Raw genomic sequence first — 24,315 nt, forward strand, 5'->3', positions numbered from 1 at the left:
TGCTAATAAAGCTTTTTCAGGAGAAAAAAAAATTCTAGTTAAAATTTAAGCTCTTTTTTTTTTTTTTTCCTCTTTCAGAAAGGTGTCATTAGTGTATGTGAGCACTGCCTAACGAGGGAGCCGGTCCGAGGGGTACAGGTACACTTTTAACATGTTTAATTTCCCAAGATTACCTGACGCAACACCAATCATTGCTGGCTGGCGGATCTGGTCAGCGGTTCCGGCTAGGTCAGGGAATCGGGGAATTGCCGGCTAGATTTATACGAGCCTTAACGCTATGGTTGCACAGAATGGCTGTGAGAACTGAGACACTGACGCCATGTTTCTGTATATGGGCTCACAGGCGCAGGATGAGACACTCCCTGAAATCGGTTGTGACACTCCTTCATTTTTCCAGCATCCCCCGTTACCTACCACAAACTCCTCTCTGCAACCATCGCCGTATGTATGCGGTGCATCCGTGACGCATGCGCGCTCAGCTGATAATAGCATTTCTAACCTCAGTCTCTGGGCTGCTCGGTGCCTGCAGAATATCGCCTCTCTGAGACCAGCGAGTCTGGGAAGATGAGAGGAAGTGTAACATCTTTCTTCTGTACATTTACCCTCTGCACCTAGCCCGATACCTGTACTCGCTTGGTCTCACCTAGGAATAAGGTAATGTAGATAGGCTGTAACTTTCCTCACGTAACGTTTATGTTGAATATAAACTCATGACACATTTCTTCCTGCAGTGATGAATAGGGGGAAGTCCTGGTGGTCTCATCCTCTTCTGCTCCCGATTTCAGTTCTCTCCTGTCTTTCCAGCCTGAAGACGTGATGGAAAACTCATCGGTGGCTTCGGCCTCGTCAGAAGCTGGTAGCAGCCGCTCCCAAGAAATCGAGGAGCTTGAGAGGTTTATCGATAGCTACGTTCTGGAGTACCAGGTTCAGGGGCTGCTGACCGACAAGACCGAGGTAGAAGAAGAGGCCAACAAAACCCAGTGTGATATCTCCCAGGTGAGGTTATGTACATAGGTCTTTTTATTTTCTTTAAACCACAAATGAAGTATAATTTTTTTTATACATCTAATATACATGAGCGCATCTGTCCTTCTGAAATGTTATCTTCAAATTCTCTCTTGACGGCAAGTCTCACAGACAGACTCTCAGCATGCCACGCAATGGCAGAAGGAGGGGAGAATGTCACAGTGCAGACAGAGCTTAGAGATGCATTCCAAAGCCTCTCTGCTTTCTGTATCCTACTCATGAGCCATACATTAAGATTTTACCCAAACAGTCTTTTTGTATGTTCTACACCATATCTGCCTTCACCTTAGCCGTCCCACCTACTCATTCTCCTATCTGCAGTGGTTTCTATGGTTGTAAATAATGGCTTCACTTCACATTCTTGTGGAAACCCATCCGAGAACCGGGAACGGCAGTGCCTGTATATTAAGTTTGTTAATTTTATTTTTTATCAACGTGCATTGTAATGGCCATGGGTGTCCTAGGACTGGTATGATTCATAATGCCTGGTTTAGTAGAAGCCTAGTTGTCTTATTTGAAAGAATAATTGTTTATAAGAGAGCCTCGTTTATAGCATTAGAGTGAACCTGTCATCTTGTACAATTAATGCCTGATCAATTATTAAATCATACCTCAGCGATGTCTCTGGCTCCTGGTGCATGGATAAATTACATTCTCTTAAACGCCCACAAATTGGCTTCCAGCAGGGATAACCTAACTTTGGGGCATTTTCAATTTGCTGTGGGGTTTACTCTGCTATTCTTTAAGGATCGACAGCCACTGAATGTGGATATTTCCTTGCAGCCTTTGGGATTGAACGCATGGGGTAACCCAAAGATTCCGCGCTAAGTGCCGAGTTTAACGCACGTGGAAATTGACTAATAATTGAATATCCGTGGGTGTTAAACTCAGAGCTTTTCCTGCGTAGTAAACACTGAAACTAATTGAATCTGCCCCTTGAAGTGCACATTTATTGATAACCTGGGTTCTTTACAAAATGATTAATCACCGGCCCAGTGTGATTACATCTGCACGAGGTGTGTGCCAACGGTTGCCCTGGAAGCCCAGGTAACTGATCTAGAGCAAACCGTTACGCGACTGAGGGAGATTCACAATCTCGAGCGGAGTTTAGACAGAACGGTGGAGGAGTTGCGGGAGGGGTCACTGGTAGAAGAGGATGATGATCAGGTAGCCAGTTGGGTCACAGTTAGAAGGAAGAAAAAGAGGGGGAGGCACGACATCTCCGAACTATCAAACCCGAACAAATTTGCCCGATTGGACGAGGAATCGGAGGATGATAGTGAAGAAATTACGGTGCCGGAGGAGACTGCTCCCTCTAGCATCCAGAGGTGCGGTCCCTCTGGCGCGGTTGGGATAAAAGATAGTGAGGTACCTAGTCAGATGGTGGTGGTAGGGGATTCTATCATCAGGAAGGCAGATAGGGCAATCTGCTACCGGGACCGTGATCGCCGTACAGTCTGTTGTCTCCCGGGTGCTCGGGTACGGCACATCGCGGACCGGGTAGATGGATTGTTGGGAGGGGCTGGGAAAGACCCGGCGGTCTTGGTGCACGTTGGCACCAATGACAAAGTTAGCGGAAGGTGGGATGTCCTTAAGAAAGACTATAGGGACTTAGGAAAGAAACTTAAGGCAAGGACATCTATGGTAATAGTCTCCGAAATATTACCCGTGCCACGCGCTAGTCCAGGGAGGCAGAGGGAGATTAGGGAGGTAAATGTGTGGCTTAGGGATTGGTGCAGGAAAGAGGGGTTTGTGTTCCTGGAACACTGGGCGGACTTCTCAGTCAGGCGCCATCTCTATTGTCGTGACGGATTGCACCTGACTGAGGAGGGGGCAGCGGTGCTGGGGGGAAGGATGGTTAGAAGGTTGGAGGAGATTTTAAACTAGGAGCCTGGGGTGAGGGTTTAGCTAGAAACTATGGGTCATGCAGTGAGAATAGTGGGGATGGCGGTAGTAAACGAAATGGGGGAGAAGTTGGGGGGAGGGTAAGAGCAGGCGGTAAGGTTACTAACATGGGTACTAAAAGGGATTTTACCAAAGCACTAACCAATGACGATTACAGGTCATCATTGCTACATAAGGTGAAAGATGTCCCTAACGCAAGGGAAAATACTTATCTTAGTTGTATGTATGTAAACGCCAGAAACATTACTGGTAAAAAGGGTGAACTAGAAATACTTGCAGCAAGCAAACAGTATGATATTATAGGCATTACTGAAACTTGGTGGGACGAATCTCATGATTGGACAGTCAATCTAGAGGGCTATACATTGTTTAGGAGAGACAGACTAAATAAAAAGGGTGGAGGGGTGTGTCTTTACGTAAAGCCGTTTTTAAAACCTGATATACGGAAAGATATTCAGGAGGGGACTGTAGACACTGTCTACATTATGGGTAGAAATTGCATGCGGGGGAAAAAGAATAAAAAAGTTAGTATTGGGTGTATGCTATAGGCTGCCTGTTATCAACGCATCTGATGAGGAATTGTTACTAACCAAATTGAAAGAGCAGCAGGAGTAGGAGACATAGTAGTGATGGGAGATTTTAACTATCCAGAGATAAACTGGAAAAACGATTCATGTGATACTGCTAGGGGCAGTATGTTTTTAAACACACTTAATGATAACTACTTAGTTCAACTAATTGAGGAACCAACTAGGTACAATGCAATCTTAGACCTGGTATTAACAAACAATGGGGATTTGGTATCAGGTATTATAGTAGGGGAACCCATAGGAAACAGCGACCACAATATGGTCACATTCAATATCAGTTTCCATAAACAGCCCTATACTGGCTCAACTAGGACTCTAAACTTTAGCAAAGCAAATTTTGATAAGATGAGGGTATTTTTCAGGGATATTGAATGGGAAGGTTTGTTTTTAGGAAAAAATACTACGGAGAAATGGGAGGTACTAAAATTCCTGCTAGCTAAAAATACACTCAAATTTATTCCTACGAGCAGCAAAAAAAGGAATAACAATCATAAACCGATGTGGCTTAACAAAAAGATTAAGGAAGTTATGGGCAAGAAAAGGCGAGCATTTAAAAAATACAAATCTGACGGGGAAGCAGAGTCATTTCAGCACTATAAGGAATGTAACAAAATATGCAAAAAGGAAATAAGAGCGGCTAAAGTAGAAACTGAAAAACTAGTAGCAAAGGAAAGCAAAGCGAATCCCAAAAAAATTCTTTAAATACATTAATAGCAAGAGATTAAAGAAGGAGAGTATAGGCCCTTTAAAAGACAAGTTGGTAGTCTTAAGCAAAAATGATAATGACATAGCGGACACACTAAATGAGTTTTTTTCAACAGTATTTACTAGAGAGGACCCAATTCAGGGACTAACATATAATCTCAATAATGAGAATATCCCACTGATAGGTACTTATTTAAGCGAGGAAGTAGTCTGTGACCAGTTAAAACATTTAAAGATTAATAAGTCACCAGGTCCCGATGGTATTCACCCAAGGGTTCTAATGGAGCTTCATTCTGAACTTGCAAAGCCGCTATTTTTGATCTTTAAGGATTCAGTAATATCAGGTATGGTTCCCAAAGACTGGCGTATAGCGGAAGTAGTGCCTATATTCAAAAAGGGAAGTAAAGCTGAACCAGGTAATTATAGACCAGTTAGTCTTACATCTATAATGGGGAAAGTATTGGAAGGTATTCTAAGAGATAGTATTCAGAAGTTCCTTGAAGTCAATAAGGTCATTAAAAGGAATCAACATGGGTTTATGAAGGACAGATCCTGTCAAACCAACTTACTTGGCTTTTATGAAACAGTAAGCGCAAACCTAGATCAGGGTAAAGAGGTGGATGTAATCTTTTTAGATTTTGCCAAAGCGTTCGATACTGTACCACACATGAGACTTATCTACAAGCTACAAGAATCAGGGCTAGGAAGCACAATATGCACTTGGGTCAAAAACTGGTTAGATAATAGGGAGCAGCGCGTTGTGGTTAATGGATCTTTTTCAACTTGGACTGAAGTGCTAAGTTGTGTGCCGCAAGGCTCAGTATTAGGACCGCTATTGTTCAATATTTTCATTAACGACCTAACAGAAGGTCTAGAGAGCATGGTGTCCATTTTTGCAGATGATACCAAATTGTGTAAAGTTATAAATGCGGAGGGGGATGCTGAGTCGCTTCAGAATGACTTGGTTAAATTAGAAGCTTGGGCAGCGAAATGGAGAATGCGCTTCAATACAGACAAGTGTAAGGTAATGCACTGTGGTAACAAGAACAAAAATAACACCTACCTACTAAATGGGGTAAAATTAGGGGATTCTGTACTGGAAAAGGACTTGGGTGTCCTCATAGATAGCAAACTAAGCAGTAGTACCCAAAGTAGGACTGCAGCAAAGAAGGCTAATAAGATATTAGCATGCATAAAACGGGGAATTGATGCTAGGGACGAGAGTATTATACTCCCGTTATATAAATCACTTGTGAGGCCACACCTTGAATACTGTGTACAATTCTGGGCACCTTACTACGAAAAGGATATCCTGGAGCTAGAAAAGGTTCAAAGGCGGGCGACCAAACTAATTAAGGGTATGGAGAAGCTGGAATACGAGGAAAGGCTTGCAAGACTAGGCATGTTTACACTGGAAAAGAGGAGATTAAGAGGGGACATGATCAACATTTACAAATATATAAGGGGACAATATACAGATCTTGCGCAGGACCTATTTTTGGTTAGATCAACACAGAGAACTCGTGGACACTCGCTCAGGTTTCAGGTTAGAGGAGAGGAGATTCCAAACAATACGGCGTAAAGGCTTTTTTTACGGTAAGGACGATACGTGTTTGGAATTCCCTGCCTGAGCGAGTTGTAATGGCCAACTCAGTCAACACCTTTAAGAATGGGTTAGATAAATTCCTAATGGATAAGGATATCCAGGGTTACGGGGTATAGTCACGCACTATGGTTATTATAAAAAAGAGGGGTTAATCGGAACGGCAGTCAGCAACTTCAGTCAAAATTTTATACCAAATAATCCTGCATAGGAGACCACAAATAGGTTGAACCCGATGGACAATTGTCTTTTTTCAACCTTAGATACTATGTTACTATGTATGACTCCACTTGGAGATTCCATCTCGTTTTCATATAATTGTGCAAAAGGACTGTAAAACGTGTTATGCATTGCAGAAGTGTATGTTTTTTTCTGATTATCCATGAATCTAGTTATTTTCCCATAATTCATAGCCAAGTGAAACTACAAATATAATTGTAATATAATAAAAATGTCGAACTCTGAATGCTGACTTGAACAAAATGTTGACAGGCAATTTTTATTGTTTTTAATTTACCGTATATACTCGAGTATAAGCCGACTTTTTCAGCACTTTTTTTTGTGCTGAAAAAGCCACCTCGGCTTATACTCGAGTCAGTGCACAGTGACAGGGGCAGCAGTGTGAAGGAGGGACACGAGCGCACAGCGCGCGGCTCTCCTGTGTCCCTCCTGCATCTCCGGCGGCAGCAGCGGCGGTTCTATTACAGGAAGTACCCGTTCGTGACCTCTGATCACGAACTGGTACTTCCTTTAATAGACTCGCCGCGGCCGCCGGAGATGCAGGAGGGACACAGGAGAGCCGCGCGCTGTGCGCTCGTGTCCCTCCAGAAGACAGCGCGGGATCGACGGAGGGGTAAGTAACAACACTGTGGGGCATACCTGGCAGCACTGTGGGGGCATATCTGGCAGCACTGTGGGGCATACCTGGCAGCACTGTGGGGGCATATCTGGCAGCACTGTGGGGCATACCTGGCAGCACTGTGGGGGCATATCTGGCAGCACTGTGGGGGCATATCTGGCAGCACTGTGGGGGCATACCTGGCAGCACTGTGGGGGCATACCTGGCAGCACTGTGGGGGCATACCTGGCAGCACTGTGGGGGCATATCTGGCAGCACTGTGGGGCATACCTGGCAGCACTGTGGGGGCATATCTGGCAGCACTGTGGGGGCATAACTGGCAGCACTGTGGGGGCATATCTGGCAGCACTGTGGGGGCATATCTGGCAGCACTGTGGGGGCATATCTGGCAGCACTGTGGGGGCATATCTGGCAGCACTGTGGGGGCATATCTGGCAGCACTGTGGGGGCATATCTGGCAGCACTGTGGGGGCATATCTGGCAGCACTGTGGGGGCATATCTGGCAGCACTGTGGGGGCATAACTGGCAGCACTGTGGGGGCATATCTGGCAGCACTGTGGGGGCATATCTGGCAGCACTGTGGGGGCATATCTGGCAGCACTGTGGGGGCATAACTGGCAGCACTGTGGGGGCATATCTGGCAGCACTGTGGGGGCATATCTGGCAGCACTGTGGGGGCATATCTGGCAGCACTGTGGGGGCATATCTGGCAGCACTGTGGGGGCATAACTGGCAGCACTGTGGGGGCATAACTGGCAGCACTGTGGGGGCATATCTGGCAGCACTGTGGGGGCATATCTGGCAGCACTGTGGGGGCATATCTGGCACTATGAGGGCATATCTGGCACTGAGGGCTGTGTACGGCTAGAGCTGCATTTCCCACCCTAGGCTTATACTCGAGTCAATAAGTTTTCCCAGGTTTTTGTGGTAGAATTAGGTGCCTCGGCTTATATTCGGGTCGACTTATACTCGAGTATATACGGGTATTTTTTAACGATTCTAGGGTCTAGGCTACAGTTAGATTTAGGGTTAGGCTGCAGTTAGGTCTAGGGTTAGTCTGCAGTTGGGGTTAGGCTGCAACTGGGTTCGGTTTAGGCTTAGGCTGCAGTTAGCTGTTGGGGTTAGGCTGCAGGTGAGGTTAGCAGTTGGGGTTAGTTTTAGGGTTAGGCTGCAGTTGGGGTTAGGTTAGGATTAGGCTGCAGCTAGGTCTAGGGTTAGGCTTCAGTTAGCTCTAGGGTTAGGCTGCAGTTAGGCTTAGGCTGCAGTTGGGTTAGGTTTTTAGGGTTAGGCTGCAGTTGGGGTTAGGTTCAGGGTTAGGCTGCAGTTGGGGTTGGGGTTGGGGTTAGGGTTAGGCTGCAGTTGGGGTTAGGGTTAGGCTGCAGTTGGGGTTAGGGTGAGGCTGGAGTTGGGGCTAGGGTTAGGCTGCAGTTGGGGTAGGTTTAAAGTTAGGCTGCAGTTGGGTTAAGTTTAAGGTTAGGCTGCAGTTGGGGTTAGGATTAGGCTGCAGTTGGGGTTAGGCTGCAGTTGGGTTAGGTTTAAGGTTAGGCTGCAGTTGGGGTTAGGGTTAGGTTTAGGCTGCGGTTAGGTTTAGGCTGCAGTTGGGGTTAGGCTGCAGTTGGGGTTAGGGTTAGGCTGCAGTTGGGGTTAGGTTTAGGGTTAGGCTGCAGTTGGGGTTAGGTTTAGGGTTATGCTGCAGTTGGGGTTAGGTTTAGGGTTAGGCTGCAGTTGGGTTAGGTTTAGGGTTAGGCTGCAGTTGGGTTAGGTTTAGGGTTAGGCTGTAGTTCGGATTAGGTTTAGGGTTAGGCTGCAGTTGGGATTAGGTTTAGGGTTAGGCTGCAGTTGGGGTTAGGGTTAGGCTGCAGTTGGGGTTAGGTTTAGGCTGCAGTTGGGGTTAGGGTTAGGCTGCAGTTGGGGTTAGGTTTAGGGTTAGGCTGCAGTTGGGGTTAGGTTTAGGGTTAGGCTGCAGTCGGGGTTAGGTTTAGGGTTTTGGCTGCAGTTGGGGTTAAGGATACTTGCCGTTCTAACAATATTGACATTAGGTCAATATCAGCATTTGACAGGTCAACCTCCATTCCATTCTGAATGACATTATGATGTAGAGATTTTGTGCCACACCCAGATAATCGTATTGTGTACTCGCTCTTGCTGGGAGTACTGACTTACCTTGTATAAAACTCAATGTATAAAATAAAATGTTATGTAGTAACCTGGACATTACAGGACCCTGTACATCCCCAGCATTGCTCTGTCTGTGTGTGAAGTAGAATGAATGTGATATGCATTAGGACCCAGTAATCCTCTGCTGGAGAACAAGGTTTAGCAGAATATTTTAATTGTAGCTTTGATTACATATTTAGTATAGTGTCATAGGACAAAAAGCTGAAATCCGCCAGGTTGCAGTTGTATCACTGGCTCTGCCCTTTTGTGTGTTTAAAAACTAAAATATACGTCATCTCGTGTATATTGTACGTGGACTGATATCTGTGTGTGACCCGTATCCATTTTATCCCTGCAGTGGACAGTGGAATGTAACGAACAATTGGATGTAAATCGAACGTCGCCAAAAAGGAGAGGTCCCTCCTACAGCCACAACCAGGTGAGGGGCGCGTCACTTATAGGAATAACTCTTTTGGGGTCTATTCATGAAACAGTGAAAAGTGTGGAGAAATGAGCCAGTGGAGAAGTTGCCCATGGCAACCAATCAGTATTGAACATTTCTAAAGAGCATTCTATAAAATTATACTTAGCAGCTGATTGGTTGCCATGGGCAACTTCTCCACTGGCTCACTTCTCCTCACTTTTCATTGCTTCATGAATAGATCCCATAACATGAAAGCCTAATTTCATGGATCCCTGACCCCTATCTATAATATCATTTGCTAATAACATTAACAACTGTATAAATGAAAATTGCAGGCGCTCACCAGGAATGTGCATTTCAGGTAAAGTTGTGAGTAATGTGGGGAAGTTATTTAGATACGCACATTTGGTTTCCTGTCCATAATCCCATTTTAGCTCCCTGCATTTAGCCACCCTTTTATAGAACTAGGACACAATGATCTGTAATGAGAGATCGCGCTGTGCAGGTGCCGGATGATAGATAATTGTGTGTTCTCTCACTGATGCCAAGGCACTGTCTAAACCAGAGGTTCCCAAGCGCGGTCCTCGAGGCACCCCAACAGTCCAGGTTTTAAGGATATCCATGCATAGACTCAGGTGATTTAATTAGTACCTCAGTCAGTTTGATTATACCAGCTGTGCTCAAGCAAGGCTATCCCTACAACCTGGACTGTTGGGGTACCTTGATGACGGCATCTGTAATGTGTAATGAATGACTCTTCCTAGTCGTCCTCTTTCTCAGGAATGCTTGGTATGAGGTACAGGACAGATACCCGCGCACGCTGAGCCTTTGTGTCTTTTGTCTGGGGTTTGTCAGACAGGTTTGCAGCCGGTGCAGTTGTCTATACTCAAACCCATTGTGCTGGGTTGTGCAAGCTGGCTGCTGTGCTTACCATCCAGCGTTCTGCCTGATTACAGCACGCTAAGCCGGGTATCTGGGAATCTACATATGGGATGATCGATGTGCTTGTCTACATTCTGAGAGCATGACATAAGTAGAACGGGTACGCGGGCTGCAGCGGACACTAGGGAGGAGGACTACGGGTCAGTTGGTCGCGTACATCGCCAGTGTTTTCAGGTCTGTGCATTTACAGATGTTTGCTACAACGGTTGCAGTACCCCCTACGGCTCGGTACACACTATACAATTATTGGGATGATTTATCAATAGTTGGGTAATCGGCTTGTTTTGTTGTGTAGTGGGTAGGCATGAGTGTTTTGGCCAAATGACGATTTAAAAAAAAAGAAAAAAGACCAGAAACACCCGCCTTCCTTTATCTGATTGGTCAGCCTCGACAGAAGGTATCGGCCAGAAGGTCCCAGTATTGTTCAGGGTGTGAGATTCCTGACAATCTGCCCAAATTTCCTACGGTTTATCTGTATTTCCTCATCTTCCTTGTGGGCAGGTATATATATGCACAGTCAGCGTGGTGTGGCAGAAAATCTGAATCAAACCAAAAACAAAATTGTTTAATGTGTAGCGTAGATATCGGGACCTTCCAGTGGCAGTAAAAAAATAAAAAAAAAGTTTGTTGATTCGGCCAAAAAAAAATTTGCACGTAGCTTTAGTTCCAGCATGTCACCCTAACACTACACTTATGCAGCTGAACCTCAAACCTCTGCCATGTGCCTAACCCTAACTGTCCCCTCTGGTGCCTAACACTAACCCTCCCCTTCCACAGCCCAACCCTGACCATTCCCTACTGCAGCCTAACCCTCCCCTTCCACAGCCTAACTCTAACCATTCCCTATCGCAGCCTAACCCTAACCCTCCCCTTCCACAGCCTAACCCATCCCCTTCCGCAGCCTAACCTTAACCCATCCCCTTCCGCAGCCTAACCCTAACCCATCCCCTTCCGCAGCCTAACCCTAACCCATCCCCTTCCGCAGCCTAACCCTAACCCATCCCCTTCCGCAGCCTAACCCTAACCCATCCCCTTCCGCAGCCTAACCCTAACCCATCCCCTTCCGCAGCCTAACCCTAACCCATCCCCTTCCGCCGCCTAACCCTAACCCATCCCCTTCCGCAGCCTAACCCTAACCCATCTTCTTCTGCAGCCTAACCCTAATTTACCCTAACCCATCCCCGTCCACAGCCTAACCCTAACCATCCCCTTCTGCAGCCTAACCCTAACCCATCCCCTTCTGCAGCCTAACCCTAACCCATCCCCTTCTGCAGCCTAACCCTTCCCCTTCCGCAGCCTAACCCTAACCCATCCCCTTCCGCAGCCTAACCCTAACCCATCCCCTTCTGCAGCCTAACCCATCCCCTTCTGCAGCCTAACCCTTCCCCTTCCGCAGCCTAACCCTAACCCTCCCTCTGGTATCTAACCGTGACCATACCCTTCTGCACCCTAATCGTCCCCTCCCCTCCTGCAGCCTAACTCTCCCTCTGGTGCCTAACCCTAACCATCCCCTTCCGCAGCCTAACCCTAACCCATCTTCTTCTGCAGCCTAACCCTAACCATCCCCTTCCGCAGCCTAACCCTAACCGTCCCCTCTGGCAAATTAAGCCTAACCCTCCCACTCCTAATCCTAACCCTCCCCATAGTGCCTAACCCTTCCTCTGGTACCTAACCCTAACATGCCCTTCTGCAGCCTATCCCTAACCTTAACCCTCCCTCTGGTGCCTAACCTTAACCATTCCCATTCCGCGGCCTAACCCTAACCCTTTCTGTGGTGCCTAACCATCCCATTCCGCAGCCTAACCCTAACCTTCCCTCTGGTGCCTAACCTTAACCCTCCCCTTCTGCAGCCTAACCCTAATCCTTCCTCTGGAGCCTAACCCTAACCATGCCCTCCCGCAGCGTAACCCTAACCCTAAAAATCATGAAAAATCATGTGTGTTGACCATTTTTCACATTGACCTTTTTGAACATATCGACCTAAGTCCATGTCGACTATTTAACAGTCTACCTTTTGACCCCGTTGACCTAATGACTGTTGACCATCTTGTGTCGACCATTTGACTGTCTATTTACCATCTGTCTTCCATCCGGATACCAGCTGACAGACAGGGAACAACGATGGTTCCTCCATATCTCCCGCACAAGGGAAGGAATTGTGAATGTGTCGCCTGTTTGCGGGGCAGCGTGAATTATTTTATTATCAGGTTGCAGTGTGAGTTGAGCGTATTTGCTGCATGGTGGTCTGGTGACACCGTCTCAATCGCTGGTACTAGTATATAGCTGTGAGGGGCTGTTCACTTGCTAGTTCCAGGGCCGTTTCTTGGGGCAGGCGAGCAGTGCAACCGCACTGGGCCCCCGCCGCGGCACTAACTGTGGCTCCCTGCTCCCATTTTTAAATCTCGCACTGGGAGCCAAATTGGCTAGAAACAGCCCTGGCTAGTTCCTTCAATAAATGCATGGTAAGTAAGTTATTAGAAGAAAAAAATTTTTTACTTTGGTTTTAAGTAAAAGGGGAGGAGCCTCAGTCTCCTCCTTGTGGGTTTATCTCTCCACTCGCTGCGCTGGCCGGACACGAAGGTGCAGCGTCACCCTCTCTGTATCCCAGCTGCAAGGAAGTTGTGCAGTGTGAGATTGTACTGTAATGCAGATATATTGCAGTTGCTTTATTTAAGCGACTTGTTCTACATACAACAATGCCTGAAATTGTTCTGTTATTTCCTCGCCCTGTGACCCAGCCTCCTGAGGTGCTTGCTTCAGTGCCTCCTCGTTGTCCTATTTTGTATCCTGGCATTAGTCACTTGTTCCAACTGGTTCATCTTGAGGAACCAGCTTGGCCCCTGTATTCGCTCTGTGCAGGATTTAGGTTAAATGTTCTTCCTTCATTTGAAAATTTTTAGAATATTATGCTAGACCAGGCCAACACCATAGCTCGGGATGGTTCACAATATTTTAATCTAGAGTAGTACCTCATGCCTCGGATATAGAGGAACATAATGAAAAGAGTCCCTCTTTAAAAGGCAGAAAATTGGGGACAATAAAAGTGTTTCTGCAGAATCTATTTAAAATAATGAAGAAAGAAGTTGTTTATTTTCCTCCCATCATAATTATGTACTGGTAGAGGCCTGGACAAAGCCTGGTAAATGTCTTCTGCATCAGGGCTGGATTCTAAAGTGTGTGCAGCCCCCTCACACAGGTTTTTTTACCACACACCTTCCGGTAGACAGGACAATATGGCTTGCGGAGTCATAGGCTTCGGTTCCGTCTCACCAGAGAACGTTACTACAAAAAAACAAAACACAAACAGTCCATCTAATTTTTTCGTTATTAAGTTGAACCTTTCAGGATGGACCTGTTAAGATCCGTGATTAGGAAGGACATCATTGACTTCTCGGATTGCAGTCATAAATTGACAATTTCAGTTTTGTGTTTTCTCCATTTAGCAGCAGAACCTTCCGTCTGCTGTGCAAGATTCATTTAAACTTCTCCGTGTGTTTAGAACCTTTGGGTTATGCCTCCGATTTTCATCGGTTTTGCCCGCAGGATTTAAAACAGAAATAATATTCAATGCAATGGGTTTGCGCTCAGTATTATTGCATTTATAAACTCTGCGGGTAAACTCGCAGATACCTGCTGCTTAGTACATATAGTCCTTGAAGTTTATTTGAATAGAACATCCGTATAACTGATAATATTTTTGTCTTATATGATGTAAGAAAAGGTCTAGAGACACATACGGTCTCTATGCATTTCAAACAAGTACATCAGTGTAATCCAAAGTATCTTAAATTATTTATTGGTATTCAAGCAATTACTCCTAGTTGGAGAAATCGTGATTTGGATATTAATTTGGCGAAATCAGAAATGAAATGGATTTTTAAATTAAATTCTCTAATTCCCAATGGTCTTAATTCAGAGTTTGAGCTTAAGTGGTTTTTATAACAAATTGTTTTTTATAAAGATTATTTTTATTAATATATTTTTTATGTTTCTTTTATTTTTTGGTTTTCGATATATGGACTCATATGAATATTGTGTAAGGACATTGATTTCCGGTTTTTATGCACCTTATTTGCACATATTGATGGACACTGGAGAGGGAACTGAAGTGCCCGGCAGCTCACGATGGTTGTCTGTATCGGAGGATATCAGCATGGAACGGAAGGATAGCATTTCCGGCGGTTGCATTGAATGGAACGCATCGTGGAACGCATTACACGGACTTCCGGTTCCGGTTTAAAGTTCATGACGTCATTTCCACTGGCGGTAATTGCCGAAGCGGAATAGTGGATTAAACCTAATTGCTTCATTAGGGAGGGTATTTAAGGGGAGGAACCACAGTCAGCCACCATGCCTCTGATGAAGGACCAAGGTCCGAAAAGCTTCAGGCGTGGTGACTGACAGAATCTAGGACGATCTTTGGCCGATGCAACTTCCTGTTACTGCGGTTCAGTGTGTCCGGAGCTCTGACCTGCTTCCCCATCTAGATCTGGGAGGGTAACTGCGTGGATGTGTGGCCCCATGTCTCAAACCCACAATAGTGGTTTATATGCTGTTTTATCTCTGTTGTTTGTGAGTGCTTTTTTATTAAAATAATCTTCGTTTAAATTGCTTGGCAATACTTGCACTATGTCCTTTTGTCTCTGGGATATTTAAAAGGTTTCCATCCACCGTGGTTGTGAGAAAAATATGCTGGAAACCTAAAGCATAATACCAACTGTTGGCTTTGGCACCTGAATAAATCCCGTGACTGGATTGGAACAGATGAACTCCGTTTTAATATATATTCTTTCTTTGATGTAAGGAATTCATTCATTTTGTGTGTGAACATCCTGTAATTAGCGCCATTTGGTGTACCATATTGTTTTCTATTTGGTTATTCTTGTGACGTGTGAGGAGTCACTTATAGGTGCACCAAGGCTGCATTTTACTATTGGCGCTGTGGACAGATTACTTCTTCTTGTACATGATGCACAAGAAGTTCAAACAATCCCTGGCCAGATGGGTTACCCTCTCATTCGGCGGATTTGTATTGGGACAGGCCTCCCTGTTCCTGGTAATCTGGTTGCACATTCTACCAGGTCGGTGCTGACGGGCTGCTAACTGGCCATCTCTCCACAGCTTCTAAAATCTAATAGGTTCAATGATTTGCGTCACTAGCCAGGAGGTAGATGGCCTCCGAACCTGTTGTAGGGTAACCCTGAGTTTACTGCAAAGCTGTCCCAGGGGTCTTCTATGTAACTCCTTAACACTGCTTTCACAGAGCTCTGTTGTTCCCTATGGATGGGCTCAGTGCCCCACCACAAAGAGCTGCACCGTGAGCCGCCACTGGTACAAATCCCTGTCTTCTGGTGAGGACAAGACCCGTGCCGGGTCCCCGAGCGCCAAGTACTATAATCTACACTGTTCTACTTATTTTTAAGAAGGAACACTGCTCCCTCTAGTGTCAAGAAACCATAATGCACAACAATTATTTGCCAGGGTCCTGAAAGTAGAAACAATGGAATGATATTGGTGATCAGTATTCCAAAGTAACCTGGCGTCTTACCTCTTGCAGAAATTTGCTGCTGGGCTGGATCTCCAGTTCAGTTGCTAGTCCGCTTTCTCCCAAGCCGGAGGTCCAGTTTACTGGCGTACTCCTCTCTGTTGTCGCATCAGGGGGCTGGTGGGCTGTGTGGCCTAAGATGGGATGTAGACCTGGGCATCTTGTCTGATGACCACTGGAAGTTTATACTGGATGCCACGGTGTATGCCAGATATCAAGATTCATCTTTAAGTGCTCCACATGGGGCTATTGCACCACACTTAGCCTTTGTGGTTTTTGGTGGATTGTCCTAGGATGCCTGTCCTGAGTCTACAGCCCCTCCTGCTGGTGTCTGGCATTTGCTCTGGGCACGTCCTTGGGTGGCATCCTTCTGGTCTAGAGTGGTTGCCAGTATATGGGCATACATTTTTCCTTACTGGTTCCTTGTATATGCCTCTTTGGCCTCGTCTGGTGGACTCTCTTTCTTCCACCTTGTGAGCGGATTTGAATAATCTCCTAACATTTGCATGGGTTTGCATTGCCAGGACATGAATGGCTACTGATCCCCTTTCTTTTCCCTAGTGGGTGGCCCTGGTTAATGTTATTGTCTCCCATGTGCATTTGATGTATCCTATACGAAATGCCCTCTAAAGTTTGACAGAATTTGGACCCCTTGGCAGGAATCCAGATATGCTCTTGAGCCCCCTACACTTGCCCATTCCCAGCCCCCTACACTTGCCCATTCCCAGCCCCCTACACTTGCCCATTCCCAGCCCCCTACACTTGCCCATTCCCAGCCCCCTACACCTGCCCGTTCTGCCCGTTCCCAGACGCCCATTCCCAGCCCCTTACACCTGCCCGTTCCCAGCCCCTTACGCAAGCCCCCTACACCTGCCCGTTGCCAGCCCCCTTCACCAGCCCGTTCTTGTCTAAGCGCCTCCGCCACCTACTGTTGTATTATTTTTTACATGATTGCTGCTGTCATATTTTAGATCTGGTCTTATTTATTTATCTCCTTTTAGGTTTTCTGTATTTTTAACCCTGCTCCGTACTTATTTTGTTGCTAGCAGTAAAGTTCGTCTATGTCTACTGTGTTTTATATTCCACATATTTGCTGTGTATGGTGCTTTGCTGGTCTTTTCTGGTTTTGTGTTTCCGTTGTATTTTCATTTGTTATGTATTGTATGTTTCGTTTTTGTTGTTTTCTTGTGTTATTGGAAAGCTTTCAATAAAGACTTAAATAAGAAAGACAAATTATAACTACTTAGCTCAAAAAATAACAACAATAAAAACAAACTATATAAATACACACAAAGAGCAACACCTGCGATAAATTCATAGGTGGCCTGGCTGGTGTTAATGCATCGTGGGCAGCTGTACAGGCGTTTATGTGAATCGTGATCTGGATTACTGCACAGTACCCCATCTCACATGTACACTGCATGTACGTTTCACTATATGTAGCCGATGCAAGGATGACCCCACCGCACCTCTTCCCTTTACACTATGGATGGAAGGTGACATTGTATTGTTTGGTGCTGTGTACAGCATGTGGCTGCAGATATATGTACAAGCAGAATGTATTGCTGCTCTGACCCTGTTTTCTGGATCTACTCAAGTACATAACTTTTTCTCAAGTGTGTATTTTGATTATAAAACCTAGTACGCAGCGCTGTAAATTAAGGCAATTGTGACGCAAGGAGATGACACCAGTGGGGCAGATGTATTAAGCCTGGAGAAGTGATAAAGCAGTGATAAGTGGAAGGTGATAACGCGCCAGCCAATCTCCTTCTAACTGCCAATTTACATATTGGAGCTGATTGGCTGGCGCGTTATCACCTTCCACTTATCACTGCTTTATCACTTCTCCAGGCTTAATACATCTGCCCCCCAGTGACATGAAACAGAGAGTTTACAATCTGAAGAGGTGTTTGGTACACTCTGGGTACAAGGTAGGGGAGTAACAGTTTGGGTCTGTTGGTGGAGAGCCTTGTCCGGGTATATGGGCTCTGTGCTAGGCCATGCCTCTGGGCGGTTGGTAGTTACAGGCGCTGTATCTCTGCTCATATTCAGTATGTATAGACCGTGGCGCAGTACTGTTAGTGTAGTCTCCCTGTGTGCATCTATGCATCCACGTTACTTCTGTTGATATCACATCCAGTGCACAAAGTCCCTGTGTCCAGTGTGAGTCTTCCTTAATGCAGTAGAGTGATAGCCATGTATGTGACCCCAATATAGGATATCTGAAGTACTCAATAACCGTTTTGTCTTCTACAATGTAAGTCACCTTGCTTTTACTTAAATATCCAATATTATGGGTGATTGGTTTCTTCTGTAGCTACAGTGTCACAATAATATTTGAATTGATACTTAAATGTTGTTGTGTTTTTTCCTTTGCTGATGTTACAGAATGGAAACAAAGATGGCTCTCTGGACATGCTGGGTACAGAGATTTGGGCGGCCAGCACGTTTGATTCCATAAGGTAAGATGTCCTTGTGCTACAGAGGGAAATCCCTCCGCTGCGGCTCCTCTGCCATTCTGTCTTTCACTTGCACATAATCGTTTCTCCTCTACTTGGTCACCTCTCCGTTCCCGCTTTTTTCCATCTTCGTTCCCGCCAGTTCCTCTTTTCTCCTACACATGTCTCCAACTCACCTTCTTCCGTGGCTGCTCCTTTCTCTCCTCTACTCTTACATTCTCTTTCCTCCTTCACATGTCTCTAACCCACCTTCTTCTGTGGCTGCTCCTTTCTCTCCTCTACTCTTACATTCTCTTTCCTCCTTCACATGTCTCTAACCCACCTTCTTCTGTGGCTGCTCCGTTCTCTCCTCTCCTCTTACATTCTCTTTCCTCCTTCACATGTCTCTAACCCACCTTCTTCTGTGGCTGCTCCTTTCTCTCCTCTTACATTCTCTTTCCTCCTTCACATGTCTCTAACCCACCTTCTTCTGTGGCTGCTCCTTTCTCTCCTCTCCTCTTACCTTCTCTTTCTTCCTTCTTCTGTGGCTGCTCCTTTCTCTCCTCTCCTCATACATTCTCTTTCCTCCTTCACATGTCTTTAACCCACCTTCTTCTGTGGCTGCTCCTTTCTCTCCTCTCCTCTTACCTTCTCTTTCTTCCTTCTGTGGCTGCTCCTTTCTCTCCTCTCCTCTTACATTCTCTTTCCTCCTTCACATGTCTCTAACCCACCTTCTTCTGTGGCTGCTCCTTTCTCTCCTCTTACATTCTCTTTCCTCCTTCACATGTCTTTAACCCACCTTCTTCTGTGGCTGCTCCTTTCTCTCCTCTCCTCTTACCTTCTCTTTCTTCCTTCTGTGGCTGCTCCTTTCTCTCCTCTCCTCTTACATTCTCTTTCCTCCTTCACATGTCTCTAACCCACCTTCTTCTGTGGCTGCTCCTTTCTCTCCTCTCCTCTTACCTTCTCTTTCTTCCTTCTTCTGCGGCTGCTCCTTTCTCTCCTCTCCTCTTACATTCTCTTTCCTCCTTCACATGTCTCTAACCCACCTTCTTCTGTGGCTGCTCCTTTCTCTCCTCTCCTCTTACATTCTCTTTCCTCCTTCACATGTCTCTAACCCACCTTCTTCTGTGGCTGCTCCTTTCTCTCCTCTCCTCTTACCTTCTCTTTCTTCCTTCTTCTGTGGCTGCTCCTTTCTCTCCTCTCCTCTTACATTCTCTTTCCTCCTTCACATGTCTTTAACCCACCTTCTTCTGTGGCTGCTCCTTTCTCTCCTCTCCTCTTACCTTCTCTTTCTTCCTTCTGTGGCTGCTCCTTTCTCTCCTCTCCTCTTACATTCTCTTTCCTCCTTCACATGTCTCTAACCCACCTTCTTCTGTGGCTGCTCCTTTCTCTCCTCTCCTCTTACCTTCTCTTTCTTCCTTCTTCTGCGGCTGCTCCTTTCTCTCCTCTCCTCTTACATTCTCTTTCCTCCTTCACATGTCTCTAACCCACCTTCTTCTGTGGCTGCTCCTTTCTCTCCTCTCCTCTTACATTCTCTTTCCTCCTTCACATGTCTCTAACCCACCTTCTTCTGTGGCTGCTCCTTTCTCTCCTCTCCTCTTACCTTACCTTCTCTTTCTTCCTTCTTCTGTGGCTGCTCCTTTCTCTCCTTTCCTCTTACATTCTCTTTCCTCCTTCACATGTCTCTAACCCACCTTCTTCTGTGGCTGCTCCTTTCTCTCCTCTCCTCTTACCTTCTCTTTCTTCCTTCTTCTGCGGCTGCTCCTTTCTCTCCTCTCCTCTTACATTCTCTTTCCTCCTTCACATGTCTCTAACCCAACTTCTTCTGTGGCTGCTCCTTTCTCTCCTCTCCTCTTACATTCTCTTTCCTCCTTCACATGTCTCTAACCCACCTTCTTCTGTGGCTGCTCCTTTCTCTCCTCTCCTCTTACCTTACCTTCTCTTTCTTCCTTCTTCTGTGGCTGCTCCTTTCTCTCCTCTCCTCTTACATTCTCTTTCCTCCTTCACATGTCTCTAACCCACCTTCTTCTGTGGCTGCTCCTTTCTCTCCTCTCCTCTTACGTTCTCTTTCCTCCTTCACATGTCTCTAACCCACCTTCTTCTGTGGCTGCTCCTTTCTCTCCTCTCCTCTTACATTCTCTTTCCTCCTTCACATGTCTCTAACCCACCTTCTTCTGTGGCTGCTCCTTTCTCTCCTCTCCTCTTACCTTCTCTTTCTTCCGTGGCTGCTCCTTTCTCTCCTCTCCTCTTACATTCTCTTTCCTCCTTCACATGTCTCTAACCCACCTTCTTCTGTGGCTGCTCCTTTCTCTCCTCTCCTCTTACATTCTCTTTCCTCCTTCACATGTCTCTAACCCACCTTCTTCTGTGGCTGCTCCTTTCTCTCCTCCTCTTACATTCTCTTTCCTCCTTCACATGTCTCTAACCCACCTTCTTCTGTGGCTGCTCCGTTCTCTCCTCTCCTCTTACATTCTCTTTCCTCCTTCACATGTCTCTAACCCACCTTCTTCTGTGGCTGCTCCTTTCTCTCCTCTCCTCTTACCTTCTCTTTCTTCCTTCTTCTGTGGCTGCTCCTTTCTCTCCTCTCCTCTTACATTCTCTTTCCTCCTTCACATGTCTCTAACCCACCTTCTTCTGTGGCTGCTCCTTTCTCTCCTCTCCTCTTACATTCTCTTTCCTCCTTCACATGTCTCTAACCCACCTTCTTCTGTGGCTGCTCCTTTCTCTCCTCTCCTCTTACCTTCTCTTTCTTCCTTCTTCTGTGGCTGCTCCTTTCTCTCCTCTCCTCTTACATTCTCTTTCCTCCTTCACATGTCTCTAACCCACCTTCTTCTGTGGCTGCTCCTTTCTCTCCTCTCCTCTTACCTTCTCTTTCCTCCTTCACATGTCTCTAACCCACCTTCTTCTGTGGCTGCTCCTTTCTCTCCTCTCCTCCTTACATTCTCTTTCCTCCTTCACATGTCTCTAACCCACCTTCTTCTGTGGCTGCTCCTTTCTCTCCTCTCCTCTTACATTCTCTTTCCTCCTTCACATGTCTCTAACCCACCTTCTTCTGTGGCTGCTCCTTTCTCTCCTCTCCTCTTACCTTCTCTTTCTTCCTTCTTCTGTGGCTGCTCCTTTCTCTCCTCTCCTCTTACATTCTCTTTCCTCCTTCACATGTCTCTAACCCACCTTCTTCTGTGGCTGCTCCTTTCTCTCCTCTCCTATTACATTCTCTTTCCTCCTTCACATGTCTCTAACCCACCTTCTTCTGTGGCTGCTCCTTTCTCTCCTCTCCTCTTACATTCTCTTTCCTCCTTCACATGTCTCTAACCCACCTTTTTCTGTGGCTGCTCCTTTCTCTCCTCTCCTCTCACCTTCTCTTTCTTCCTTCTTCTGTGGCTGCTCCTTTCTCTCCTCTCCTCTTACAGTCTCTTACCTCCTTCACATGTCTCTAACCCACCTTCTTCTGTGGCTGCTCCTTTCTCTCCTCTCCTCTTACATTCTCTTTCCTCTTTCACATGTCTCTAACCCACCTTCTTCTGTGACTGCTCCTTTCTCTCCTCTTACATTCTCTTTCCTCCTTCACATGTCTCTAACCCACCTTCTTCTGTGACTGCTCCTTTCTCTCCTCTTACATTCTCTTTCCTCCTTCACATGTCTCTAACCCACCTTCTTCTGTGACTGCTCCTTTCTCTCCTCTCCTCTTACATTCTCTTTCCTCCTTCACATGTCTCTAACCCACCTTCTTCTGTGGCTGCTCCTTTCTCTCCTCTCCTCTTACATTCTCTTTCCTCCTTCACATGTCTCTAACCCAGCTTCTTCTGTGGCTGCTCCTTTCTCTCCTCTCCTCTTACATTCTCTTTCCTCCTTCACATGTCTCTAACCCACCTTCTTCTGTGGCTGCTCCTTTCTCTCCTCTCCTCTTACATTCTCTTTCCTCTTTCACATGTCTCTAACCCACCTTCTTCTGTGACTGCTCCTTTCTCTCCTCTTACATTCTCTTTCCTCCTTCACATGTCTCTAACCCACCTTCTTCTGTGACTGCTCCTTTCTCTCCTCTTACATTCTCTTTCCTCCTTCACATGTCTCTAACCCACCTTCTTCTGTGACTGCTCCTTTCTCTCCTCTTACATTCTCTTTCCTCCTTCACATGTCTCTAACCCACCTTCTTCTGTGGCTGCTCCTTTCTCTCCTCTCCTCTTACATTCTCTTTCCTCCTTCACATGTCTCTAACCCACCTTCTTCTGTGGCTGCTCCTTTCTCTCCTCTCCTCTTACATTCTCTTTCCTCCTTCACATGTCTCTAACCCACCTTCTTCTGTGGCTGCTCCTTTCTCTCCTGTCCGCTTACATTCTACCATTAAATTTACAATTCTCATTCACGGTCAACAAAAATTAATAAAAGAAAGTCTACTGACCACAGATTTTCTTTAAAAAATTAAATAAAAAATAATCTTGTAATGAGAACAAATGACCGTCCATTAGAGACGTAATACCAGTTAGTGACAAATTCTCCGTCCGCCGTTTGATGCGCCTGGCAGATTCATTGGCCTGCTTAGTGTTGTACATAGATCCTACAAGAGATCGATTTCTGTATCAAAGTGATTTTTATATCCATGTATTGTAAATGAAGGCATCCTGTGATATGTTATATTGCTCATATTTCACTTTAAAAATAATGATTCATATTATTAGAATACATTGTTTTTTTCCCCCCTTTTATTTAATAGATAACTATTTTGTTTTGTTATTTTCTCAGTGGGGCAACGTGGGATTTGCAACCGGAAAAGTTGGACTTCACTCAGTTTCATCGAAAGCTCCGCAACACCCCAAAGCATCCCCTCCCTCAAATAGACAGAGAAGGGTAACTTTTATTTACGATTTTACTTGTTTTATTTTTATTAACATTTACTAAATATACTGTAGCACCAGCATGTTCCATTAGACTTTACAATCTATATATTAATAGGGGTAGGACGACGACTTTTATGCATGACACGTTTCTATGATGCTGTTGTCTGAGCAGGGCACATCCAAATAATACACCAAATTAAAGGTCTTGGGACGTAGATTGGCAGAAAAATATTTGCTGTGTAATAGGTTGCTTCATTTCGGAGTTTTGTGGCAAAACGTCTACTTGCTGTTTCCAAAGCATCACCATTGTGCTCTGGAAAATGTCAGGTGGTTAACTCTCTCAGTGCACCTGCTGGGTGACCCAGAACATGTGACCTGCTGGGTGGTCTGGAAACTGTGACAGTTATATGCAGCCACACACTAAGCAGGGATTTTTTCAAATTTGTCTCTTAAGGGGGTGAAAACCGGGCAAATCAGCTAGTTTTAAGTTATTTTCTCTTATGTCCTAGTGAATACTGGAGTTCTGTACTTTAGTACCATGGGGTTATAGATCGGGTCCACTGGAGCCTGGCACTTTAAAAACCTTTAGTGTGTGTATGTGTGTGCTGGCTCCTCCCCTCTGTGCCCCTCTTACCACACTCAGTTTAGAAATAAGTGCCCAAGGAGCCGGGTGCAGTTCTCTGGAGCTCCAGAGAGTTTCCTTTGTTTTTATTTTAGTTTATTATTTTCAGGTAGTCCTGGTTGGCAACCAGGCTACCTGCTTCGTGGGACTTAGAGGGCGGACCGAACCAACCTCCTGAGGGTTAATGGTTGGTAATCCCAGCTGACAGGACACTGAGCTCCTGAGGTGCTGATCACTCATCGTTAGTATGTGTGCCCACACCAGCAGCTAGCCGCCACCCTCTAACAGATGCCGAAGTACAAGGTGCGGTGATTGTTACACCGGGGTCCCGGTTAGCGGGTCCCCGGTGCAGTTTTGGCGCAAAGTCATGCGGCGGTCACGGGCCCAGAGCTGAGGTGCCCGCCGCGGACAAACTGGCTCAGGGCTGCGGCCACTCAGTGCTCACTGTCACAAAAGGCTTTGTGTGTACTGTATGCATATTCTGATGTTTTAGTAACATGGCCAGTATAATCTATTGATCAGGGACCGTGCGCCATTACAGGGGGCGGTGCTTCCCGGAGCTGAAATTGAGGGGGGAAGGCGCCATTTCCTGCTGCTGCGGTTCATCAAGCTGCATGTACGATGCTCCTCCAGAGACCCACGCTGCTACATTACTCTGTACTG

At 45.9% G+C, this 24,315-nt stretch overlaps 1 protein-coding gene across 2 annotated transcripts in view; it reads left to right on the top strand.

The window, feature by feature from the left end:
* The window catches only part of CTIF (cap binding complex dependent translation initiation factor), a 403,817-nt gene that overhangs the window by 74,320 nt on the left and 305,182 nt on the right, over positions 1–24,315 (top strand). For both annotated transcript variants that reach the window (XM_063959126.1, XM_063959133.1), the window contains exons 3-6: positions 805–996; positions 9,205–9,285; positions 18,146–18,219; positions 22,936–23,040. In XM_063959126.1, the coding sequence (XP_063815196.1) occupies positions 817–996; positions 9,205–9,285; positions 18,146–18,219; positions 22,936–23,040 (440 nt within the window). In that variant the 5' untranslated portion in view covers positions 805–816. The remainder of the gene's footprint in view (positions 1–804; positions 997–9,204; positions 9,286–18,145; positions 18,220–22,935; positions 23,041–24,315) is intronic.

Source organism: Pseudophryne corroboree, chromosome 1 (genome assembly GCF_028390025.1).
Source record: "Pseudophryne corroboree isolate aPseCor3 chromosome 1, aPseCor3.hap2, whole genome shotgun sequence".
In the NCBI taxonomy this organism is placed as follows: domain Eukaryota; kingdom Metazoa; phylum Chordata; class Amphibia; order Anura; family Myobatrachidae; genus Pseudophryne; species Pseudophryne corroboree.